Source organism: Equus quagga, chromosome 1 (genome assembly GCF_021613505.1).
Source record: "Equus quagga isolate Etosha38 chromosome 1, UCLA_HA_Equagga_1.0, whole genome shotgun sequence".
NCBI classification, from domain to species: Eukaryota; Metazoa; Chordata; class Mammalia; order Perissodactyla; family Equidae; genus Equus; species Equus quagga.
Window position 1 is genome coordinate 89,399,107 of NC_060267.1, and position 21,800 is coordinate 89,420,906.

At 50.3% G+C, this 21,800-nt stretch overlaps 1 protein-coding gene across 6 annotated transcripts in view; it reads left to right on the top strand.

Annotated features, from left to right (window-relative positions):
- Positions 1-1,253: 1,253 nt before the first annotated feature.
- The window catches only part of ODF2 (outer dense fiber of sperm tails 2), a 30,734-nt gene continuing 10,187 nt past the window's right edge, over positions 1,254-21,800 (top strand). The window contains exons 1-14 of one of the 6 annotated variants that reach the window (XM_046672694.1): positions 1,358-1,472; positions 2,340-2,570; positions 3,941-4,031; positions 4,896-5,012; positions 5,287-5,412; positions 10,585-10,755; positions 11,690-11,850; positions 12,654-12,783; positions 13,357-13,488; positions 17,398-17,469; positions 18,867-18,938; positions 19,060-19,176; positions 19,874-20,059; positions 20,774-20,883. In XM_046672694.1, the coding sequence (XP_046528650.1) occupies positions 2,539-2,570; positions 3,941-4,031; positions 4,896-5,012; positions 5,287-5,412; positions 10,585-10,755; positions 11,690-11,850; positions 12,654-12,783; positions 13,357-13,488; positions 17,398-17,469; positions 18,867-18,938; positions 19,060-19,176; positions 19,874-20,059; positions 20,774-20,883 (1,517 nt within the window). In that variant the 5' untranslated portion in view covers positions 1,358-1,472; positions 2,340-2,538. Of the gene's footprint in view, positions 1,473-2,339; positions 2,571-3,940; positions 4,032-4,858; positions 5,013-5,286; positions 5,413-10,584; positions 10,756-11,689; positions 11,851-12,653; positions 12,784-13,356; positions 13,489-17,397; positions 17,470-18,866; positions 18,939-19,059; positions 19,177-19,873; positions 20,060-20,773; positions 20,884-21,800 lie in introns of those variants that run through there. The other 5 variants (XM_046672686.1, XM_046672668.1, XM_046672677.1 and 2 more) reach the window with 5 other exon arrangements.

Here is a 21,800-nt window from a genome sequence, read left to right on the forward strand (position 1 = left end):
GCAAAGCTTTGGAAAAGCCACTGTGGGAGGGAGTCTAGAGACTGTTCTAGTTGCTGGGCAGTGGTGGGGGCTCAGCTGAGGCTGGAGGCAGGGATTTGTGGATTTGGTCTTTGCAGAGCCTCAGGCCGTTGGGTTACAAAAGGTATTGGGGATCCACCATTTATTCAACAGGGAGAAAATGAACGAGTCAAGGGAACGGAGGATTCCCCAACACTGAGGAATGAACACGGTAGGCATGAGACGGTGAGAGCGAAGGCGGAAAAGCAGGTTCTGTTTGGAGAGGGGAGCTGGAATTTAAGATTTCACGTGGACCAGTTGCATGACGCCGGGGGTGCACGGCTGAGGGGTGGGGCACGGTCGTGGAGATGAAGATGTCCAGGAACTGAGGCCAGGTTGGCCCGGAGGATGTTAAAGCGTCCCAGAATCCAGGGCGGTACCTTGGTGCACGTGACAGCCGCCCAGGATTGGCTGACAGTGAAGCATATTCGAGAAGATGGCGGCCCAGCGAGAACCTCATCCGAGCAGGTCTGTACGCAAAGCGGCACACAGTGTGCAGGAGGGCGGTGAGGAGCAAGGGGAGCGAGAACCCTTCCTCCTGTCTGGACAAAGACAGAGGCCTCGTGGGAGGGGAGCGAGTCTGGGTGGTGTGCAGGCTCCATTTCTGCACCACCAGCGGAGTGGAGACAGGGCTGGATTTCCAGAAGCTGCGCGCAACTCCGGGCACTAACTTGTTCTGCGACTCCCCTCTGGGCCCAAGGGAAGGGGTTCGAAGGTTAGTGTTCCTTTGATTCGTGGGAATCAAGGAGGACCGAAGGCAGGGTAAAAATGGCGGTGGGTGGGGGGACCGGTGTGGTGGCGGTGGCGCAGTGGTTAAGTTCCCACGCTGTGCTTTGGAGGCGCGAGTTCGCAGGTTCAGATCCCCAGCACGGACCTACCCACCACTTATCAAGCCATGCTGTGGCAGGCGTCCCACATATAAAATAGAGGAAGATGGGCACAGATGTGAGCTCAGGGACAATCTTCCTCAGCAAAAGGAGGAGGAGCGGCGGCAGATGTTAGCTCAGGGCTAATCTTCCTCACCAAAAAGAAAAAGAAAAAGAAAAAAAACGGCGCAGGGGGAAGCCAGGCCTTGAACAGCAGGGCCAGCCTTGGCAGGGCGGGCAGGTGGCGTCCGCGTCTCCACGGCGACGAGACGCGTGCCCCGGAAGTGGGCGGGGCTTAGCCGCGGGGCGGGGCCTGTCTGTGACGCCAGGGGCTGGGCCTAAATGGCGAAACCCGAGAGGCTCCCGGGGGGGTTTGAACTGGCCAATGGGCGAGCTGCCGACCGGGTGTCGGAAAAGGAGGCGGAAGCGGGGAGGAGCCGCCGCGGGAGCTGGACTGCATCCGCCGCGGCGTCTCCATGGCACGACCCTGGCCTCCGACTTCAACGACTTCATAAGGAGGCGTTTCTGGGCGCAGCCCTGTCGCTCCTGGTGAGAGGCCGCCGGCGGGCGGGACCCAACGCGCTCCGCGGCCGCCGCCGGGCCCGGGCCCCGCGGGCGGGATGGCCCCCGCCGGGGTCGCTGGGTCCCGCTGCCCCCCCGGACCCCCGCCTGCAGCGCCCGGCGCGCTCGCCTCGCTCCCGTCAGAACCTGGCCGCCGCCCCGCCCCCCGGCGCGGGCCTTCTCCTCCTCCCGCTAACGGGCGGGCCAGCCGCCTCCCTCCGCACCTGGCCAGCGGCAGGGCTCCGCTGCCTCCTCCGCTGCCCTCCGGCAGGGCTCCGCCCTTCTCTCTATGGGCAGAAACTGGGCCCCTCCTGCCCGCTGGTGGGTGGTCGTCCCTCCTCTCCGCCGACGGAGACTGGCCCGCGCTTTCTTCCCCGCCGGTGGGCGTCGCCCGGTCGGCCTCTCCCTCCCCGCGCCGGGGAGGATCTTCCCTCCGCCGTCGGGGGTCCCCACTCGCGGCCGAGCGCCCTTTCGCCCTGTAGCCTCCGCTCCTTCCTCCTTCAAAACTGTTGGTCCTCTGCGGTACCTATTCTGCCGGGAACGCCCGTTCTCCTAGGAGATACTTGCCTGGCCCCGCCCCGAATATCCCCCCAGCTCCCGCTGCCGGGTCCGGCCCTTTGGGGCCCACTTGGGGCCTAGCGCTTCTCTCCCGCCCTCCACGCACGCCAGCAAGCACCGCAGGTTTTCCCCTGGTGGCCACCCACCTTCCCTCCCGGGTGGGGTCTGGGCGTGGTGGTCCTTTCCCTCGAAGTTCCGCCCCCTGTCCCTCCCACTGCCCCCCTCACCCGTCTACCGGCCACCTCCCAGCTGCCCTGCAGGTTGTTCAGCCTCTCCTATCTCCCCCCACTTTGGCAGGACAGTTGCTGTGTGACTTGGACAGTAGAGGAGCGCCTCCCAAGTTTTCATCCAACTGCCACCCCCAAAGCTACCACCCTCCTCCCCTCAGGACATTTGATGCCGGGCCCCTGAGATTCTCATTGACAAGCCCCTCTGGGTCCCCCTGAGCAGAGCCTGCTGACCCAATTGCCCACCCTTGCGGCTTTGATGCCTAGCCATGTCTGCCTCATCCTCAGGCGGCTCCCCCAGGTACTGCCAATGTGGGGGGCACCTCTGCCATAGAGCAGGGAAAGGTGGTCAGGGACCCCCAGAGCAGGCTCGCTGGAGGCTCTCCTTTTCAGCTTCCCTGTTCAGTGTCCTGAAAGTCTGGACCAAAACAGTTAAAAATCACTTTTAAAGGGAAGGAGGAGAAAAATGCATGCACCCCATCCCAGCTCTGCCTCCCTCCCCCTTCAAGTGCCTCATTTCCTAGTTTTCTGCTTATGAGTTCCTGGTAGCAAACAGGGTCTCTATTGTCTCAATGGAGTACTAGGCTCAGATCCTGTTTTGAAAGGAGGTCAAGTGCAAATAAATAACAGTGATGCAGGAGGTGGATGTGGCAGTTAGCAAGGTGTGGATGGAATCCAGGTGGTTTGATGGGAAGCCCACTGAGGGAGAGAGATTTCCCAAATCTATTGGCTTTACGTGAACAGAAATGTTCTAAGTAAGGAGGGAAAAAAATCCCGTCTACTCAGATTTGGTGTTCCTTGGCTAAATGATTGCTGGGACTCAATAAATATTTTTTCTTTTTTATCAAGGTGTAATTTACGTACAGTAATGCATGCTAAAGTGCCCGAGAATATTGATGTTGCATTATTTTCTCCCAATATTTGCGGGGAAGGCGAGGTCATATTTTGGAGCTATCCGGAGGCAGTGGGATATGTCAAATTCCAAGTCCCTTCTCACCCTGGACTTCTTGGATGTACTGCTGTCAAATTTTGGAGATTAAACTTTTGCTATATTTGCAAATCTGGTGATGGGGCTGCTTATGTATAAGCAAGATGATTTACAAGTGGTATAAAAAAATAACCCTGTTTCTTATGAACTTAGAGGGTAGCAAGTGGAATATTTTGGGAAATAGTAATTTTTCATCCTCTTCATTCAATATTTGACTGTTAATTTTATCAATATGAGTCAAAGGGACTTTGTTCCTGAGCCTATTACTCTGTCTTTTTATGTCTGTCATTCACCGAGCATTCCTCCAGGGCCTCATGTGCTCCAGGCTCTGTTCTGGGCACTTTCACTCTTGGCCAGGCTAGTACCTTGGCTGCTGCTCACGCGCTGCCTGTTTTTTGTCAGCTGACAGGTAGGATGACAGTTGGGCTTTTCAGCAAAAGGTCACAATATGTGTGATGCGGTGGCAGGTTAAAAGGCCAACTCTGTGAATGCCCATTACCCCCTGTTTCCATCCCACAGCCGAGCACACCATGCGTATTTGGTGTAAAGGGAGCCAAGTGATTCCTGACCGGCTCTCCTAGCCGTGAATTTATTAGCCACCATATGTAGTGTGTGATTTTGGGAGAGCTAATAGAAGAGCCCTAGTTTTCTGCTTATAATCTGGTTCTTGTGCCTGGGTGCAGGTTTCCATCGTGTGGGAAGAACGGAGTAACAAGTCTCACGCAGAAAAAAGTCTTGAGGACACCTTGTGGAGCACCCAGTGTGACTGTGACGGTAGGTGCCGTGCTCATGGAGCAGCATTTGGTGTGCAGCCCTGCCGAAAATGCTTCTGCACACCTTTTCCAGGAGCTGCCTCACCCTGCTGGCACCACTGCGGCCCAGCGCTCTGCTAGGTGCCTTCGTGCATAACCTGCTGATTAATTGGGGGGGGGGGGGGTTCGCCTGTGGTAAGGCTGCCGAGTGTGAGGAGGTTGTCTTAACCTAATCCTTCCAGGCAATTCCAAAAACCTTTAGAACAGACTTTCCAAAAAAAAGAAGAAAGTTTAAAAAAAAAGTATGGAGAGGGGATAGGGGCTGGTGGTGGGCAAGGGGTATGTAGCTAGGGTTTTGCTTTAGAATTTCTACAACCTTCTCATCTCGGCATTTCCTCCACCTTTCTGTTTTCATCGTGTCTTACCTGCCTGCTGCCTGATTGATTTTGCACCTTAACCATTATGTGTGTTTCTTGTGCTAATCCACATGCCCAGTTTAGGTCCCGGTGTAGAAGGAGTCACGTGCTTTCCGGCTTTGCTACGCTAAAATCTAAGGAGGAGCAATGCATTCCAGCAGGCTTGGAAGGAGATTCAGCTCTGAGGACCCTGGGGCCTGGGTTTGGGCTCTTTGACGGAACCACTGGGTCTTACCCCTCTCTTGAGTGGATCTGGATCTCCCCAGTGGTCTTCAGCTGGGATCTCTGAGGAGCCTGCTGAATGGCACTCCTGCCTTGGTTCCTGCCTGCATGTCAGTAGTTGGTAGCTGTCCTGCTCACTTGGTGGCTAGGCTTTCAGTGGCCCCCAGAGGCTGTGAGCTCTGTTTTTTATGCCCAATTTACTCATCCACAGATCAACCTTTTTTGTGTTGCCCTCCCCCGCCTGCCAGAAGCGAACCATGAAGGACCGCTCTTCAACTCCCCCCTTACATGTTCACGTGGATGAGAACACCCCTGTCCACGTCCACATAAAAAAACTCCCGAAACCGTCAGCGACCAACAGCCAGGTAGGAGCATGCCAGTGGGGCCAGGCGAAGACTGTGGAGCAGGGTGACACCTCCCAGCTCCTCACGCTTCTAACTCCAAAGGTTTGAGAGACAAAGGCACTGGCTTTCAGCGATCAATTACCTGGTTAGAAGGTAGGCAGGACTGTCATCCAGAAATGGTAACAGTAGGCTTAGTCAGAAGAGGCTCCCCTGCAGAGTTGGAAGTGGATGCCACCAGAGCGATGCCATGGCCAGCTATGTGGAGAAGTGACCCTGGGTTTGTCTCTCTTCACAGAAATCTCATAAGCGCGGAATGAAAGGGGACACCGTGAATGTGCGGCGGAGTGTCCGGGTGAAAACCAAGGTACCTTGGATGCCCCCTGGAAAATCATCCGCCCGGCATGTGGGATGCAAGTGGGAGGTAGGCTCATTCTTGTTCAGGCTTTTCTTCTCGGACTGGTCAGGTTCTAGCAGGCCTCAAACTCGGTACGATTCAGGGTCGGCCGTAGCTATTAGCAACATCCCAGTAGGTCCATTGACTGAGTGCCTTCCTAAACCCTGAAAGTAGGTGAATCTTCTTGAGTCCTTACAACGCTGCAGTGTGGTAGGTCCCGCTATCTCAATGTAGAGATGAGGAAACCCAGGCTCAGAGAGATGAAGTCTCCTGGAGGAAGTCACAGAGCTGGAGTTAGGTCCCAGTGTTTCTCCTTCTAGAGGCTATACTTGTAGCCTCTCTAATTTGTGTGTGAGGAACCACGTGTATATACATATCTAAGAAAGTATGGCCTTTTTTGAAGTAGTCCCTGAAAGAGACCATGCACGTATTCCATAGATGTCATCAAAACCACTTTCGGAACAATCTCCTGGGGAATAATTGCCTTTAGTATTAGTTGTCAGGGTACCAAAAGAACTGTTGTCCTTTTTTAGCCACACTGCGACATGTTTTGCTTGTCCATCCAACCATCCGCCTATCCATCCGTGCAGTAACTCATGCGGCATGCATGTACTGAGACTTGTGCCAGACGCTGCTGGGCACCGTAGCTACAGCTGCAGACCGGCTGGCGTGCCCTCCTGTGCCCACAGTCTATCAGTCGCAGTGAGAAAACTCAACGATAAGACAAGGTTTTGGCCGTATTACACAAAGATCTCCTTATGGGGACACGTGAGGGACTTGAGACTGCTTTAAGATGATGATGCCTGATCTATTTTGAAAGATTGAGTCTTTTTCTGATAGTTTATTACTTTTAAAATTAGAAATAAAAAATAAAAATAATTACTCTGAAGTTTATAGTCATACTTCATGGTTTCGACTCCCTGATTTACCAGTTTATCCCTAGGAGACAAAGGGACTGTGGGGAGTATGGGGTATTCTAGGGAATAACTGAGGACTGTCCTGACAAGTGTGTGTATATATGTGAAGCACAAAAAAGGTTGGAATTCAAGTGCCATCTTACATTTTTTACTACGTGTACCTCACTAATAATCAGTGAAATGTAAATTATAAACAACCATATTTTAAAAACAAAAACAACAAGCTATCATTTTTATTGAATGGAAAAAGTTGAAAAGATTACAAAGGTCTCGTGTTGGCGAGCATATGGAGGATCAATGAACCTTTTTAGACAGATTTGAGATGGTCGTGAAACCGACTCAACCCTTCTGGAGGCAGTTCGGCCGTATCTAAATGATGATTCTGTAGTTTTACATCTAGAAATTGATTCTATAGTTTTATACTTAGGAACTTACCCCAAAAAAGGCACAGAAGAGTTCAAGGATCCTGTATAAAGACGTTCATAATAGAAAAAACTGGGGGCCGGCCCCGTGGCCGAGTGGTTAAGTTTGAGCGCTCCGCTGTAGGCGGCCCAGGGTTTCGTCGGTTCAAATCCTGGGCGCAGACATGGCACTGCTCATTGAGCCACGCTGAGGCAGCGTCCCATGTCACAACCAGAAGGACCCACAACTAAGAATATACAACTATGTACTGGGGGTCTTTGGAGAGAAAAAGGAAAAAAATAAAATCTTTTTAAAAATGTATTAAAAAAAAAACAAACTGGAAGCATCCTAAATATCTATCCAGAGTGTATTTGTTGAATTATGATACATCCATACAGTAGAATACCAAGCAGCCATCACAAAGATCAAGCTAGATATTTACACATGATAATGAAGCGCGGAGCTGCACAGCATGTAGAGTTTAGCACTATTTGCACAAAAAGGGTGTCTGTGTCCATGTGTGTATGCATCTGTTTGTCTGTGCATAACATTTCCTGGGAGGATATACAAGAAGTGATTAGCAGTGATTACCTCTGGGACATGGAGCTTTCATCTGTTTTTTATGGCCAGCTTGAATTTCTTTATAACAAGCATACTATATTTTGTAATTAAAAATGCTTTTAAAAAAAATGAAAAGACTTGGTAGTCTTCAAAGTATGCATCAAAGATACTCTGCTGTGGAAATTGACTTCCCTGTTGCCACGGGTTGCTAGCAGCTATGGTCTCATCTGGAAAGCTCAATGCCCCTTCCTGTCCTGGGGCCACAGAATCTTGGGATTGGAGACGCCTGGAGAGGTGACTTGTCTTGCAAATAGTAGCTGTCTTTCATGTTACCCTCTTGGGCCAGCCCCTTTCCACTTCCCAGTGGCCCTTCGTGTTTCTGGGAAGCGCCAACTTGACCCCTTCCATTATGGACGAGGAAAAGACCCTAGGAGGAGGAAATTTGGGGCGAGCTGGAGATGGCCTCAGAAGATGCTGTGTACATGTGGGGATTCTTGTTCGATTTTTTTTGGTACATAAGCTTGTCTTTGGGAGAGAGAAAGTCTGAGTTTTTTCTCTACCCTCTTATTAAAAGTGATCTATTTTTATTACAGAATGTTGAAAATACAGAAAAATAGATAATCACCTGTAATTCTACTCTAACCTGGCTGCTATTTTTAAAGACATTTTCTAGACAAGTGCAGGAAAGTACACACATCAGAAGTGTGTTGCTTGATGAATTTTTACAAACTGAATATACCTGTGTGTCACCCAGCTCATGTCCCTGTCACTACCGCCCCTGATGGTAACCACTCTCCAGAAACTACTAATATTTGGGTCCATTTACTGTCACACTTTTCCCTATACATAGTTTTGGGTTTTTAAAGATAGCATTGTAATCATCCTGTCTATATATTATCCTTTTATGCATTAAAAATAACTTGTTTTCTTATTGAAGCAATGCATAGTCATTGTTGAAAAAATGGAAAATCCAAATCAGCTCAAGGAAGAAAGTAAAAATCACCTGTAATCCTGCCACTCTGGGAAGACCCCTGTGACTTCTAGGGGCAAGCCTTCTGGTCTTTTCTTAGTAATAGCCGCATTCTTTGGATTTTTGTAACAATGGGATTGGTTTTTTTTTTTTGAGGAAGATTAGCCCTGAGCTAACTGCTGCCAATCCTCCTCTTTTTGCTGAGGAAGACTGACCCTGAGCTAACATCTGTGCCCATCTTCCTCTACTTTCTATGTGGGACGTCTCCCACAGCATGGTGTGCCAAGCGGTGCCATGTCCGCACCCGGGATCCGAACCAGTGAACCCCGGGCTGCTGAAGCAGAACGTGTGAACTTAACCACTGTGCCACCGGGCTGGCCCCTGGGATCATATTTTACTTATCATTGTATGACATTCTTTTTAAACGTGTTTTGACTATATTTACATTGCACATTATTGTTATTATTTTTTAAGATTTTATTTTTCCTTTTTCTCCCCAAAGCCTCCCAGTACGTAGTTGTATATTTTATTTGTGGGTCCTTCCACTTGTGGCATGTAGGACTCCGCCTCAGCATGGCCTAATGAGTGGTGCCATGTCCGTGCCCAGGATCCAAACCGGTGAAACCCTGGACCTCCGAAGAGGAGCGTGCGAACTTAACCACTCGGCCACAGGGCCGGCCCCACACATTATTTTTTTAAGGCAATGTTCTATTGTGTGTATATTTGTACTATTACCATATTTAACCAGTACTCTCTTGTCATACATTTATCTATATCCTTGCCTTGAATTTAAATATTGATTCCATTTTTAGATTTTTTTTTTTTTTTTTTGAGGAAGATTAGCCCTGAGCCAACATCTGCTGCCAATCCTCCTCTTTTTGCTGAGGAAGCCTGGCCCTGAGCTCACATCCATGCCAATCTTCCTCTACTTTCTATGTGGGACGCCTACCACAGCATGGCTTGCCAAGCAGTGCCATGTCCGCACCCAGGATCTGAGCTGGCAAACCCCCTTTATAGGGCTGCCGAAGCTGAACGTGCGCACTTAACCACTGCGCCACTGGGTGGACCCTAGATATTCTTTTATTTTTATTTTATTTATTTATTTATTTATTTTGAGGAAGATTAGCCCTGAGCCAACATCTGCTGCCAGTCCTCCTCTTTTTGCTGAGGAAGCCTGGCCCGGAGGTAACATCCGTGCCCATCTTCTTCTACTTTATACGTGGGACACCTACCACAGTATGGCGTGCCAAGCGTTACCATGTTCGCACCCGGGACCCAAACCGGCGAACCCCGGACCGCAGAAGCGGAACGTGCGCACTTAACCGCTGCGCCACCGGGCCGGCCCCCCTAGATATTCTTGATGTATCCCTAGAAATAGAATTGCTGGGACAAAGGGCACATGGCATTTTTTAAATGGCACCTTGTGAGTCCCACTTGTTCCACATAACAGTTATACCCTTTACTGAACCCTCCTTTTATGCCTGAGAACCATCGTCTTCTCCTGGAAATTGCCACGGCAGGCTAGCCCCTTCAGCGTAAGAGGAGCAGACAACTGCACAAATAATGAGAAATAGCAACTGCTCAACGCACCAGAATAGACTTACAGAATGAGAGAGTCAAGGTCAATATACCAAAAACCCATGGAAAACTGGCCTGCAGATTATAGTATACTTCTTTCTGGAGTCTTAAAAGCAAAGTGTTATACAACTTTGCATCACCTTTTCTGAGGGGCACATGCTCTTAAAAAATATGTATGTTTTCATGCTGATGTATTACGTAAAGATTTTCCAGACATCATACCATCCTGCCCCTAAATGATTCAGAATGCCTTTCTGATAATATTTTTCTACATGACAATGATCAGCCCTAAAAACTTCTATCATATAATATCTGGTCCATATTCAAATTTCCCCACTTAGCCCTAAAATTCCTTTTTTATAGGAGGTTTATATGCTTTTGCAACCATCCACTCTCACGCATTCATCTTCAGTTGAAAGACTTGGACATATTTCACTTCTACCCTACATATTAAAAGCACTCGTTGCCCCAAACTTTTGATAATTTGGGGTATTATTGCAATTTTTGCTAATTTGTTATATTCTTTATTTTAAACTTGACATTGTGACATAGGCTTTTTGTTTCTGTTAGAAAATCTTACAAAACCTCACGTAAACACGGGTAGGTGATGTTCCATGGAGAAGGTGCGGCATGTTCTTCCTCCCAGGGTCCCCGAGGTTGGTCCCTTAGCAGTTTGAGCTCTTCCTGCCTCCAGTGGACAAGCAGGTGTGGTGGAACTGACGGTGGTGGTTTTGCCTTACGAGTCATGTGTCTCTCCCTCCTCTACATCAGAATCCACCTCATTGCCTGGAGATCACACCACCATCTTCAGAAAAGCTGGTCTCGGTGATGCGGTTAAGTGACCTCTCTACAGAAGATGATGACTCGGGTCACTGTAAAATGAACCGTTATGATAAGAAGATTGACAGTCTAATGAATGCGGTTGGTTGTCTCAAGTCTGAGGTGAGGGAGGTTGGGGGGCCAGGACACCTAGTGCCCTGAGGACGTGAGGGACTGCCCAGGCAGCTTCCTGGTGGACACTTCTGGCTGCTTGTCTGCAGGCCTCCCCGCTTCCTAACAGGCTGCCCAGGGCCTCAGATGCCCCCAGAGAGGTAGCAGGCACCCTGGGATGTCCTCTCCATTGAGCACTTAGCCTGGGCCTGGCCCTGACCTTGCCTCGTGCCCTGTATGGATGGCCTGTCATTTTTTACAATAGTAAATGACGCTGGTGGTATTATTGTCCCCATTTTTGAGATGAAGTCACTAGGACAATTGGGCCTCTGCTTTCCATTTTATACAAAAGTTTTAAAAAAAAAATCAAAGCTCCAAAATGGTGAAGAAAGTTTGTTCTCAGTTGCTGGACTGTGTCTTTGGGTGGGATATGGCAATGGAATCGGAAACAACCTGAAAGTCCAAAGCCCTGAGTAGGAAGTTGGCAGAGCTGGCATGACATCTGGGTTTTGACCGCTAACGTGGCCTGTGTCTTTAATCCTCCACCCTGTACGGGGGGCCTTCAGGCCGTCCTGGAGAACCTGTGGCTGGCTGCCTGGCAACAGTCCCTCCTTTCTCCATAGCCCGCAGCACAGGGGCCTTTTTGTGACATCTCTCCTCCTGTGGTGTGCAGCTAAACCACGGTTTGTATCCTGGTCTGTCCCCAGCCAGCCAGTCACTCAGGCTCTCTATACTCAGTTTCCTCAGGAATGAGGAAACGAGAGGAATAATATCTCCCCAGAGTGTCTTTGTGATGATTAACTGAGATTGTGCCTGAAAGGACCTGAGTACCTATGTAGCTGTCAGTTGGAGTTGCCCTTAATTTGGTCCTAAGCAACGGGCTGAACGATGTGGCAGAGAGGAGGTGCCTCCCATCAGTGGCCCCTGCCTCCGTGCCCCTGCACAGGTCAAGATGCAGAAGGGAGAGCGCCAGATGGCCAAAAGGTTCCTGGAGGAGCGGAAGGAGGAGCTGGAGGAGGTGGCCCACGAGCTGGCCGAGACTGAGCACGAGAATACTGTGCTGAGGCACAACATCGAGCGCATCAAGGAGGAGAAGGACCTAACAATGTAAGGTGGCCCTGTCTGTCCCCAGAGGATTGTCCCTCCTGCCAGGCTGCCCCAAGCCCTGAGAATGGAAAGCAATGGAGGAGGCAGGCCCAGGCACCGTCCTCGGGTGACAGTCTAGCCCAGGTTACAGCTGTTCACAGTCACACAGTTACCTGATGGTGCTCGATTCACAGTGTGAAGGAAGAGGAGGACCCCATGGAGGGCAGTGCGGGGAGGGGGTCAGGCAGGTGGGTGCCGAGGAGGAAAGTGCTGGGTAGCGGGAACATCTCGTGCGAAGGCCCCAAGGTGGGGGCAGTTTGTGACTGAGAAATGGAAAGCAGGCCAGAGCGAGGAGAGAGGATGAACAGAGGGCATGGGGTGCCACAGAGGTTGGCAGGGGCCAGCTCTTAGAGTCCACTTGGAAGAGTTTGCATTGAGGGCAGTTGGGAGCCGTGGAAGGGTTTTCAAAGCAGAGAATGGTGTGAGTAGACTTGGCTGGTGTGGAGAGGGGATGGGGAGGCTCAAAAGCGGATCCAAAGATGGTGGTTTGGAGGCTGTGGCAGAGCCTGGGGGCAGAGGTGATGCTAGTGGCTGTCTGAGAGACAAGCAGGGATGCAAGTGGCATGTCACCTGGTGTAGAGGCCCTGCTCTGGTGCCCAGGTGTCCTTCCAGAGGGCCACTTGGGCCAGAAGGGCCATCCCTTCCCCCTCCCCCACTGTTCCCTGACCAGATGAGCCTGGCAGGGCATTGTGAGGCGAGCCTCGGAGCTCCGGGCGGGCAGGGGCCTGGCAGGGCTCACAGAGCCCTGTTCTCTTTGGCCCCAGGCTTCAGAAGAAACACCTCCAGCAGGAGAAGGAGTGCCTCATGTCCAAGCTGGTGGAGGCTGAAATGGATGGGGCTGCTGCTGCCAAGCAGGTCATGGCCTTGAAGGACACCATCGGGAAGCTGAAGACAGTAGGTGGCAGGCAGAACAGCCCAGCCCTCGGCATGGGCCCAGAGAGGGGCAGCCAAGCCTGGGTGGGGTCTTTACACAGTCATCAGGCTGACTTTATGACATCTCCAGGCCGGGGGAGGGCACACTTAACTCCTCAGCCCCCACCCTCACTCTCACTTCTGGGACCTAACCCTTGAAGATGACCTCTGGTGACCAGGGCCTCTGAGGAGACCTCATCATGGTCTCCTGGGATCACAGTGAGTCAAGGCATGCGTCTGATCCCTGCAAGTATCAGCCACCAGGTGTCATCCTCCTCCTGTGCCTCCTCCAGGAAGCCTGCCCTACATGCCCTTGCCCACACTGAGCTCCCAGCCCCTTTTCCTACCTCTTATTCTCAGGCTCAGCTCCTGCCTATCCTGCCAGGTCTGCCACCTCTGGGAAGCCTGCCTTTGACCCCTCTGGCCCTGTACACAGCCCAGCTCTTCTAGCCTGAGCTTCTTGCCACCAGCACTGCTTAAGTCCCCGCTGAGGCCTGTTCTGCTGGCTCCTCCCTTCCCCCCCCATACCTTGTAAGACTGCTTGCTGTCTTCCAGGAGAAACAAATGACGTGCACGGACATCAACACCCTGACGAGGCAGAAGGAACTTCTCCTGCAGAAGCTGAGCACATTCGAGGAGACCAACCGCACCCTCCGGGACCTGCTGAGGGAACAGCACTGCAAAGAGGTGCGCTCCAGGCCGCGGCCCTCCCCAACGGCGCTCGGACCTGGCTCCAGCCATCGAGCACCACGAGCCCCTCCTCTCTGAGCCTCAGTCTCCTCGTCTGTAAAAAGAAAATAATATCGGTGCCTGACCTGAGAGGGCTATAGAAAGACTTCATGAAATCATTGTCATAAAGCACCGGGCACCTGGTGGAGGGGGCTGTCTCAATTGTTCAGGCTGGACCTGGCAGCCCGGGAAGGACTTGGAAGTGAGGAGAAGGGCACTGAGGAATCGGGGAGGGTCCAGCACATTCCAGGATCGTGCGGCACAGCGGGAGAGGGTTCGACCAGGGCTGTGGTGAAGTAGGAGAAAGGCTAAGGGCTGGTGGACACAAATCATATGGTATCACTTTGTTTTCTTAAAAGATGGTCTCTGAAATATATTTTATGTTAGTGATTGATTCTGAAAAGCCTGACAGTATAAACAATTGTCTTCCTGTTTGGTTCAAACCAAAGGGAAATCAAGAATCTGAAAATGCCCGTACTGATGAAATGACATATTTCTTAGTTTAACATCTTTTTCTTTTTCCAACATTGTCAACTTGTTTTTATTTTATTTATTTATTTTTTTTAAGATTTATTTTTTCCTTTTTCTCCCCAAAGCCCCCCGGTACATAGTTGTATATTTTTAGTTGTGGGTTCTTCTAGTTGTGGCATGTGGGATGACGCCTCAGCATGGCCTGATGAGCGGTGCCATGTCCGCACCCAGGATCCAAACCGGTGAAACCCTGGGCTGCTGAAGCGGAGTGCACAAAGTAAACCACTCGGCCACGGGGCTGGTCCCTGTTTTTGTTTTTAAAAATTAACATTTAAAATAAGGAATATAGGGGCTGGCAGGGTGGCGTAGTGGTTCAATTTGCACACTCTGCTTTGGTGGTCCGGGGTTCGCCGGTTCAGATCCTTGGTGCTAACCTAACGCCTCTCATCAAGCTACACTGAGGCGGCAGTTCTATGAGTTCCCACATAGAAGAACTAGAAGGACTTACAACTAGGATATACAACTATGTGCTGGGGCTTTGGGAAGGGGAGAAAAAAGAGAAAGATTGGCAACAGGTTTTAGCTCAGGGCCAATCTTCCTGAGGAAAAATAAATAAATAAAACAACGCACATTTAAAAAACAAGTAAATAAGTAAGTAATATAAAGTGGTGTACTCCCTGTCCAGCTTCCCAAACAAAACCTCCTCCACATTCAATCCCGCCTGTGTCTCCTTTGGCGATTGACTCATCCCCCTCCCATCAGAGGGAACCTGCACCTTCAATTTGATCATTTTCATCTCTTACATATGTGTCCGTAAGCAACATATAGGGTTGTTTAGCATGTTTTCAAACTTGACGTAAATGATATTGTTCCATATCTATTCTTCTGAGTTTGCTTTTTTCACTCAATGTTTTCATGAGATTTTATCCATTTTTATCCTTGAGACCTACAACAATACCACAATTTATTTATCCATTCTTCTGTTGATGGAGACGGATTTTCAGTTGTTTGCTATTACAAGCAGTGTCACTTTGAGCATTCATGTACACTATTCTGGTGGACTTGAGAGTTTCTAGAATGTGTTTGTATGACTTGGACTAGTTATAGCTAAATTATTCACTTAAAATAGTTGTAGTTAGCTTGCTGTTCTTGGGTGGGTGATTTTTACTTCTCTGGGCCTCAGTTTTCCCACCTATAAAATGGGAATAGCATCTTCTGCATGGGTTTGTGTGAGAATTACAGATGCAGCGTGGATGAGGGGTGTGCATACTGCCTGGCACGTGATAGGTGCTTGGTAAGTGGTGGGTGCTGCTGCTGTTTGTCCTGGGACTGGGGAATACCTCTTCCTACCCACTTATTTTCCTTTTTGATTCTAACCTTCTATCATCCTGGAATCCCAGAATCTCTAATTGGAGATGAAATGGCAGCTAATTTGAACTCCCACCCACAGGAGGTGTTCCCTGTTCAGTCCAAGCTCTCATCTCCGGCTGCCCATGTGGCACTGTGGACCACACCCCCGTCTCGGTGCTTACTAGGGAGTGCTCACTGTTGGGGGGTACGGCTCTGGCTCTGGCCTCAATTGGTTTAGGGCCCATCTCTGCCATTTCCAGTTGTGTGACTGCGGGCAGCTCACCTCACTTCTTCCAGCCTTGATCTCCTCATCTGTAAATGGGAGTGGTAATAGTGCATGGCCCTCAGTTGTGGGGGGGGGTTTGGTGACATCATTAGTTTGTGTGGTGTACCTCTGGAGGCTTGGAAGGCATGGCATAATGGACAGTGAGCGCAGCTTCAGGCTCTGGGTCCCTGGCCAAGGCTTTTGTCCCACATTCTTTGCCTCTTCTTGTTGCTGGAGGAACATAGTGCTGGCTTCTTTCATTTCCTAGGTCCCCAGGAAACTTTCGGACCAGAGAGCCCTTTTCTCTTGGCTTGTGAAGGGGAGCTGTGGGACTAAGAGAGAAAGGGATGGTGAGCCTCCTTGTAGGGATACTTTGTTCTGATGCCTGGGAAGAATAGAGACGGATCACAAAGAGACATCCCAATGGGAAATGGGCAAGGATGTGAGCAGGCAGTTGGGGAAGAAGAAACTCAATTGGCTAATAAACATGAGGAATTAGAGAAATGCAAATTAAAACAGCAGGAGTAGTGCTGGCGAAGACTGGCAATAGGCAGAGGTGGGTGCTGCCCGGTGCTCTCATGTCCTGCTTGTGTCTGTGTCAATGGGTGCAGGCATTTGATAGGACATTTCAGCCACAAATCTTGAACCTTCCACCTTAGTCATTCCTCCTCTTGTGTCAACCTCGTATGCATACTTTGTACATGCCCAGCAATGTTCATTGTTGCAGTGTTGGCAGTTGCAAAACCCGGGAACAGCCTCATTGCCCAGAGGTTATGAGAAGGTGTTAAAAATGCAATGGCCTATGAGAAACAGAAAGCGGATTAGCGGTTGCTGGGGCCAAGGGGAGGGGAACATGGAGACCGGCTGCTTACCAGGTTCAGTGTTTCCTTTGGGGTGATGAAAATGTTCCGGAGCTAGAGAGCAGCGATGGTTTGCACAGTATCATGAATGTTCTATATGCCACTGAATTGCACGCTTAACAATGGTCAAACTGGCAAGGTTTATGTTATAAATATTTTACCACAATTTAAAAAAATTAATAACGTATTGTGCTAAAAACCATTGAATTGTATGTTCTAAATCGGTGACCTGTATAGTATGTGAATTTATATTTCAGTAAAGCTATTTTAAAAAACTAAGTTGTAGGAGCCAGCCCCATGGCCGAGTGATTAAGTTTCAGTGCTCCGCTTCAGCGGCCCAGGGTTTCGCAATTTCGGATCCTGGGCAAGGACATGGCACCGCTCGTCAGGCCATGCTGAGGTGGCGTCCCACACAGCACAGCCAGAAGGACCTACAACTAGAATATACAACTATGTACTAGAGGGCTTTGGGGAGAAAAAGAAGAAGAAGCAAAAAAAAAACGATTAGCAACAGATGTTAGCTCAGGTGTCAATCTTTAAAAAAAAATAATAATAAGTAATAATAAAAAATTAAGTTACAGCAAAAAGTACAATATGATATCATTTTGTAAAATTACATAGTAATCCCTTCCCACTCCCCCATCCCCTAAAAGATATTTTTCTAGGTGTAGCTGTATACGCAAGCATGGAGAAAGGATGGTCAGAACACTCTTCAAATTAGTAACAGTGGGGGGGTGTTTGGAGGTGGGGGTGAGGGGAACCTCAGTTGTGTTGGTGTTCACTAAGTATTTTATAATGAGAATATAATTTATTTAGTACTTCTATAGAAATATAATTTTGGGGAAAGGAGAAGAATCAATAGGATGTAACATCTGGGTTTATTGCTTAATGACTTGGCCTTCCCTTTGCCTTCCCTTGAAGGATTCCGAAAGGCTAATGGAACAACAGGGAGCATTACTGAAACGGCTGGCGGAGGCGGACACAGAGAAAGCGGTAACAGAATGCGCCCCCTGCCGGCTCTAGGGGGTTCCAGACAACAAAGCGTGCTGGTGCTGAATGGAGGCAGGAGGGCGCGGGCCCTGCTCTGACATTTCTTTGGGTCTTAGTTTCGTGATCTATGGGCTGATGTCCCCTGTCCCGCCTGCTCCACTGGGCTTGTCTAGTTGATCACTTGAGAGCCTGAACCACCAAGTTGGACACCAGCATGAGGGATGGTGATGATGGATTCATAAACCACCAAAGTCTGTTACCTACATTTCCTTATTTGTATTATGGATTAAAAGCCATCAAAAAGTACAGAATTTTTGATCAAGAATTCTAATTCTAGAAATCTCTCCAAAGTCAGCATGTTCCAAAGTCTATTCCATGGAACCCTAAGTTCTTCAAGATGTGAATGGGTGCAAGAGACAAAAAAGGAGAGTGATCCATGGCCAAATAAATTTGGGAAACTACTGGCTAGCCTGAACAAAAGTTGAATAGGTTTCTTAACTCCAAGACCTTTTGGAGGCTTTGCTGTATGAATGCAAGGGAGGTTCTGAGTCTCCAAGAGAGAGAAAGATGGAGGCCACGTTCCCAAGGCTTGGGCCCTGGCCCTCCATGCCTGGCCAAACATTGCTGTGGCAGATCCAGCAGCAATGGAGTTAATGCCTAAACCTGCATTCCCAGCTCCAGAGGGCTTGTTAAATTATGATACATCAGTGAGTTGAAACATTAAGCCGCTGTTTCAAAAAATGTAGAAGATTTAGAGCCAGCCCTGATGGCCTAGCAGTTAAAGTTCTGTGCACTCTGCTTCAGCGGCCCAGGTTCAGTTTCCTGGTACAGAACCACACCACTTGTCTGTCGGTAGCCATGACGTGGCGGCGGCTCACATGGAAGAACCAGAAGAATTTTACAACTATGCACAACTATGTACTGGGGCTTTGTGGGGGTTGGGGGGAACGAAGAAAAATGGAGGAAGATTGGCAACAGATGTTAGCTTAGGGTGACTCTTCCCCTGCCAAAAAAAAAAAAAAAAAGATGTAGAAGTTTTAGTCAACATGATGGTAAATGTTGTGGAATTGTAGGTTAGGGAACGAAATATTCATGTGACTTGGAATGTGTATTAACATTGCTTCTATCTGAGTGGGGGATTGTGGGGATTCTTAAGTGTTTTTCAATGTTTTCTCCACTTAATGGTACTTTATTTTAAATTGCAAAATAAATACATGTTTATTGTTTAAAAAAATTTTAATACAGTGTTAGGTGCTTCCTGCCAGGGTCTCTGTGACATGGGCCAGTGTATCTGAGACCTTGGGCCCCAGTGGCCAGGCACTCACAGGAGTGTCTCTCCTCTCTGGGCTGGGCCTCCTCGCCCCTCCCAGGGAGCTCATGACGGTGTACGTTCCCTCCAGCGCCTGCTGTTACTGCTGCAAGACAAGGACAAGGAGGTGGAAGAGCTCCTCCAGGAAATACAGTGTGAGAAGGTACCATCCCTGACCCTTGCTCCTTTTTATGAGCCGGTAGAGCGTCGCGGGTAGAGTGTGCTCTGGAATTGGAAAGCTGGCTTCACATCCTGGCTCTGTCACTTTCTCCATCTCTCTACAGGCTCAAGCAAAGACAGCATCTGAGCTTTCTAAGTCCATGGAGTCCATGCGTGGGCATTTGCAGGCACAGCTTCGGTGCAAAGAGGCAGAGAACAGTCGCCTATGCATGCAGATCAAGGTACCTGCTGGTCCCACAGGTGGGGAAGGAGGGGGCAGGGGCCTGGCGGTCCAAGAGTGATGGCCTGACCAGGCCGTCACACTCAGGAAGGCTTTGCCTCAAAGGTTTCTGGGGCAGTTGCTGCCAAACCACTCATACTTCAGAGAGACTCTGGGACAGTGGCAAGAAGGGTGGACAGAGACCCTGGAGGTCTGGATGTCCCTCCCAGCAGTGACTGGGTTGAGTGCCATGCCCCTGAGCCAATCAGTTCATCTCTTAGGCCCTCAGTTGTCCTAACTACCCATGGGGAGAGGATGGTCTCAAATGCTGCTTATATCTGTGAGCCAGGGGCCCTCTGAGGTCACAGCTCTGCTGAGTGGCTGAGGGCTATCTCTGACCACTCTGCTTGGAGTTCGAGGAAGGATTCCAGAAGAATCTTACCCGAATATTAGGGCCCGAAGGGTTCAGCAATCCAGAGAGGTGCTGTGTGGAGCTAGGAAGGGCCTTCATCTCTGGTCTACCTTAGGGGAGCCCTAACCCCCCACACAGTTGGTGACCCATATTCTCTCTCCCTCTCCCTCATTCCTGCTTCTCGCTGGTCCCTATTTCTCCCTCTCTCCCCTTTACTCTCTGCCCTGCTTTCCTCTGGCCTTTCTTGCCTCTCCTCTCCTCATGCCTGTCTGCCTCCCCTGATCTGCTCCCCGGCCCTCTCCTCCAGAACCTGGAGCGCAGTGGGAACCAGCACAAGGCGGAAGTGGAGGCCATCATGGAGCAGTTGAAGGAAATGAAGCAAAAAGGAGACCGAGACAAAGAGGCCTTGAAGAAGGCCATCCGAGCCCAGAAGGAACGAGCTGAGAAGAGCGAGGAGTATGCTGAGCAGCTGCACGTGCAGCTTGCTGACAAGGTAGCAGGCCTTCCCTGTGGAGGGCTGGCCAACGGTGGAGGTGGGGGTGCGGTGGTGGTAAATAGGTGGGGGGGGATAGGGGGGGGTAGTTTGGGGGGGTGAATGGAAGGATGACAGGAGTGGAAAGGGTGAAGGGGCTGGTGGGCTGGGTGGCTGGGTGGAGTGGGATTAGATGGGTAAAAGGATGGTAATGGGGTGGGTGGCTGGAGATGATGGGAAGGTTTGTAGGTCAATATTGTGGGTAGGGGGCCGGCCCCATGGTGGAGTGGTTAAGTTTGCGCAGTCTGCTTTGGGCCCCAGGGTTTCGCTGGTTGGGATCCTGGGCGCAGATGTGGCATTGCTCATCAAGCCATGCTGAGGCAGTGTCCCACATGCCACAACTAGAAGGACCCACAACTAAAAATACACAACTATGTACTGGGGGGCTTTGGGGAGAAAAAGGAAAAATAAAATTTTTGGAAAAAAAAGAAATTGTGGGTGGAAATGATGGTTAAGGAAGGATTTACAAACAGGATGCATGTAAATCTAGAAATTGCTGGAAATCCAGAAGCAACAGCTGGGCTCCCACTGTCACTCTCGATGCTCTCTAGAAAGGGATCGCAGGAGTGAGGTTTAAGTTATCAGGGTGTGGGATCGTCCAGGGTGACCCAGGCTCCAGCTCCTTGGCCTCAGAGCTGACAGCAGGCTGATGGACTCTGTTGTCTGTGTTCTCAGGATCTTTATGTCGCAGAAGCTTTATCCACTCTGGAATCATGGAGGAGCCGCTACAACCAAGTTGTGAAAGACAAGGGAGACCTCGAGCTGGAAATCATCGTCCTGAATGAGTATGTCTGTGTTAGGAGAGGGCGTGTGGGCCGATGGAGGGAAGTGGGCGTGCACGTGGACGGAGCCCAGCTCCCTAAGGCAGGCCATGTTGCTCACGCGGCTGTTGTTTGGTCACCCCTGGTCAAGGGCTGCACTGGCCTGAAATCTGGATGGCCCTGAGCTGGGCTTCCTGGTTGGGGCTGGGGTGCAGGCTCCAGTCCCAGCCCCGGGGTCCTACCCCGAGCAGGCACTGTGGAGGAGCTAGGCTTCTCTGGTCAGAGGGCTGGGCCTGGCTCCAGCGCCTAGGCCTGAACTGGGTCCCAGTCTGCACAGCATGAGGAACGGAGCAGCTGGTGACCCCTGTGTCATCTTCTCTCTGTTGTTTTGCCCACGAGTCAGTAGGTCAGAGGTGTGGCCTGGGACTGGGGGGCAAAAGTGGCCTCAAGTTGCGGGTGACTGAACTCACGCTTCTTGCCACTGGTGAACATTCTCACTGTCAGCTGTATTCACATGTTCATTCACTTAAAAATACTTATTGAGCATCTACTAGATACCAGGCTCTGTGCTGGCCCTCAGGATTACAGCAGTAAAAGGACACATGCGCCCCCTGCCCTCAGGGAGCTAACCCTGGACTCTGGTAGAGGGGATGAGGCTACAGAGACCTGGACTCCCTGGGCTGAGGGCAGCTCACAGGGAGCTCACTTCGTCCCCAGGTCAGGAAGGTCTTCCCTGAGCCAGTGGCTCTTGCTATATTCAACTCAATTTGGCAAGCAAACAACATGAGAACCTGCTATGTGCCAGGTCCTATGCCAGGCGCTGTCCTCAGAGTCTAGTGGGAGAAAACAGGTGATTAAGATAGAAGGATGTATGGTGGATGCAGGAGATTGGGGAAGAGATGCCCTGAGGAAGGAACTCTGAACTGGGTTTTTAAGGGTGA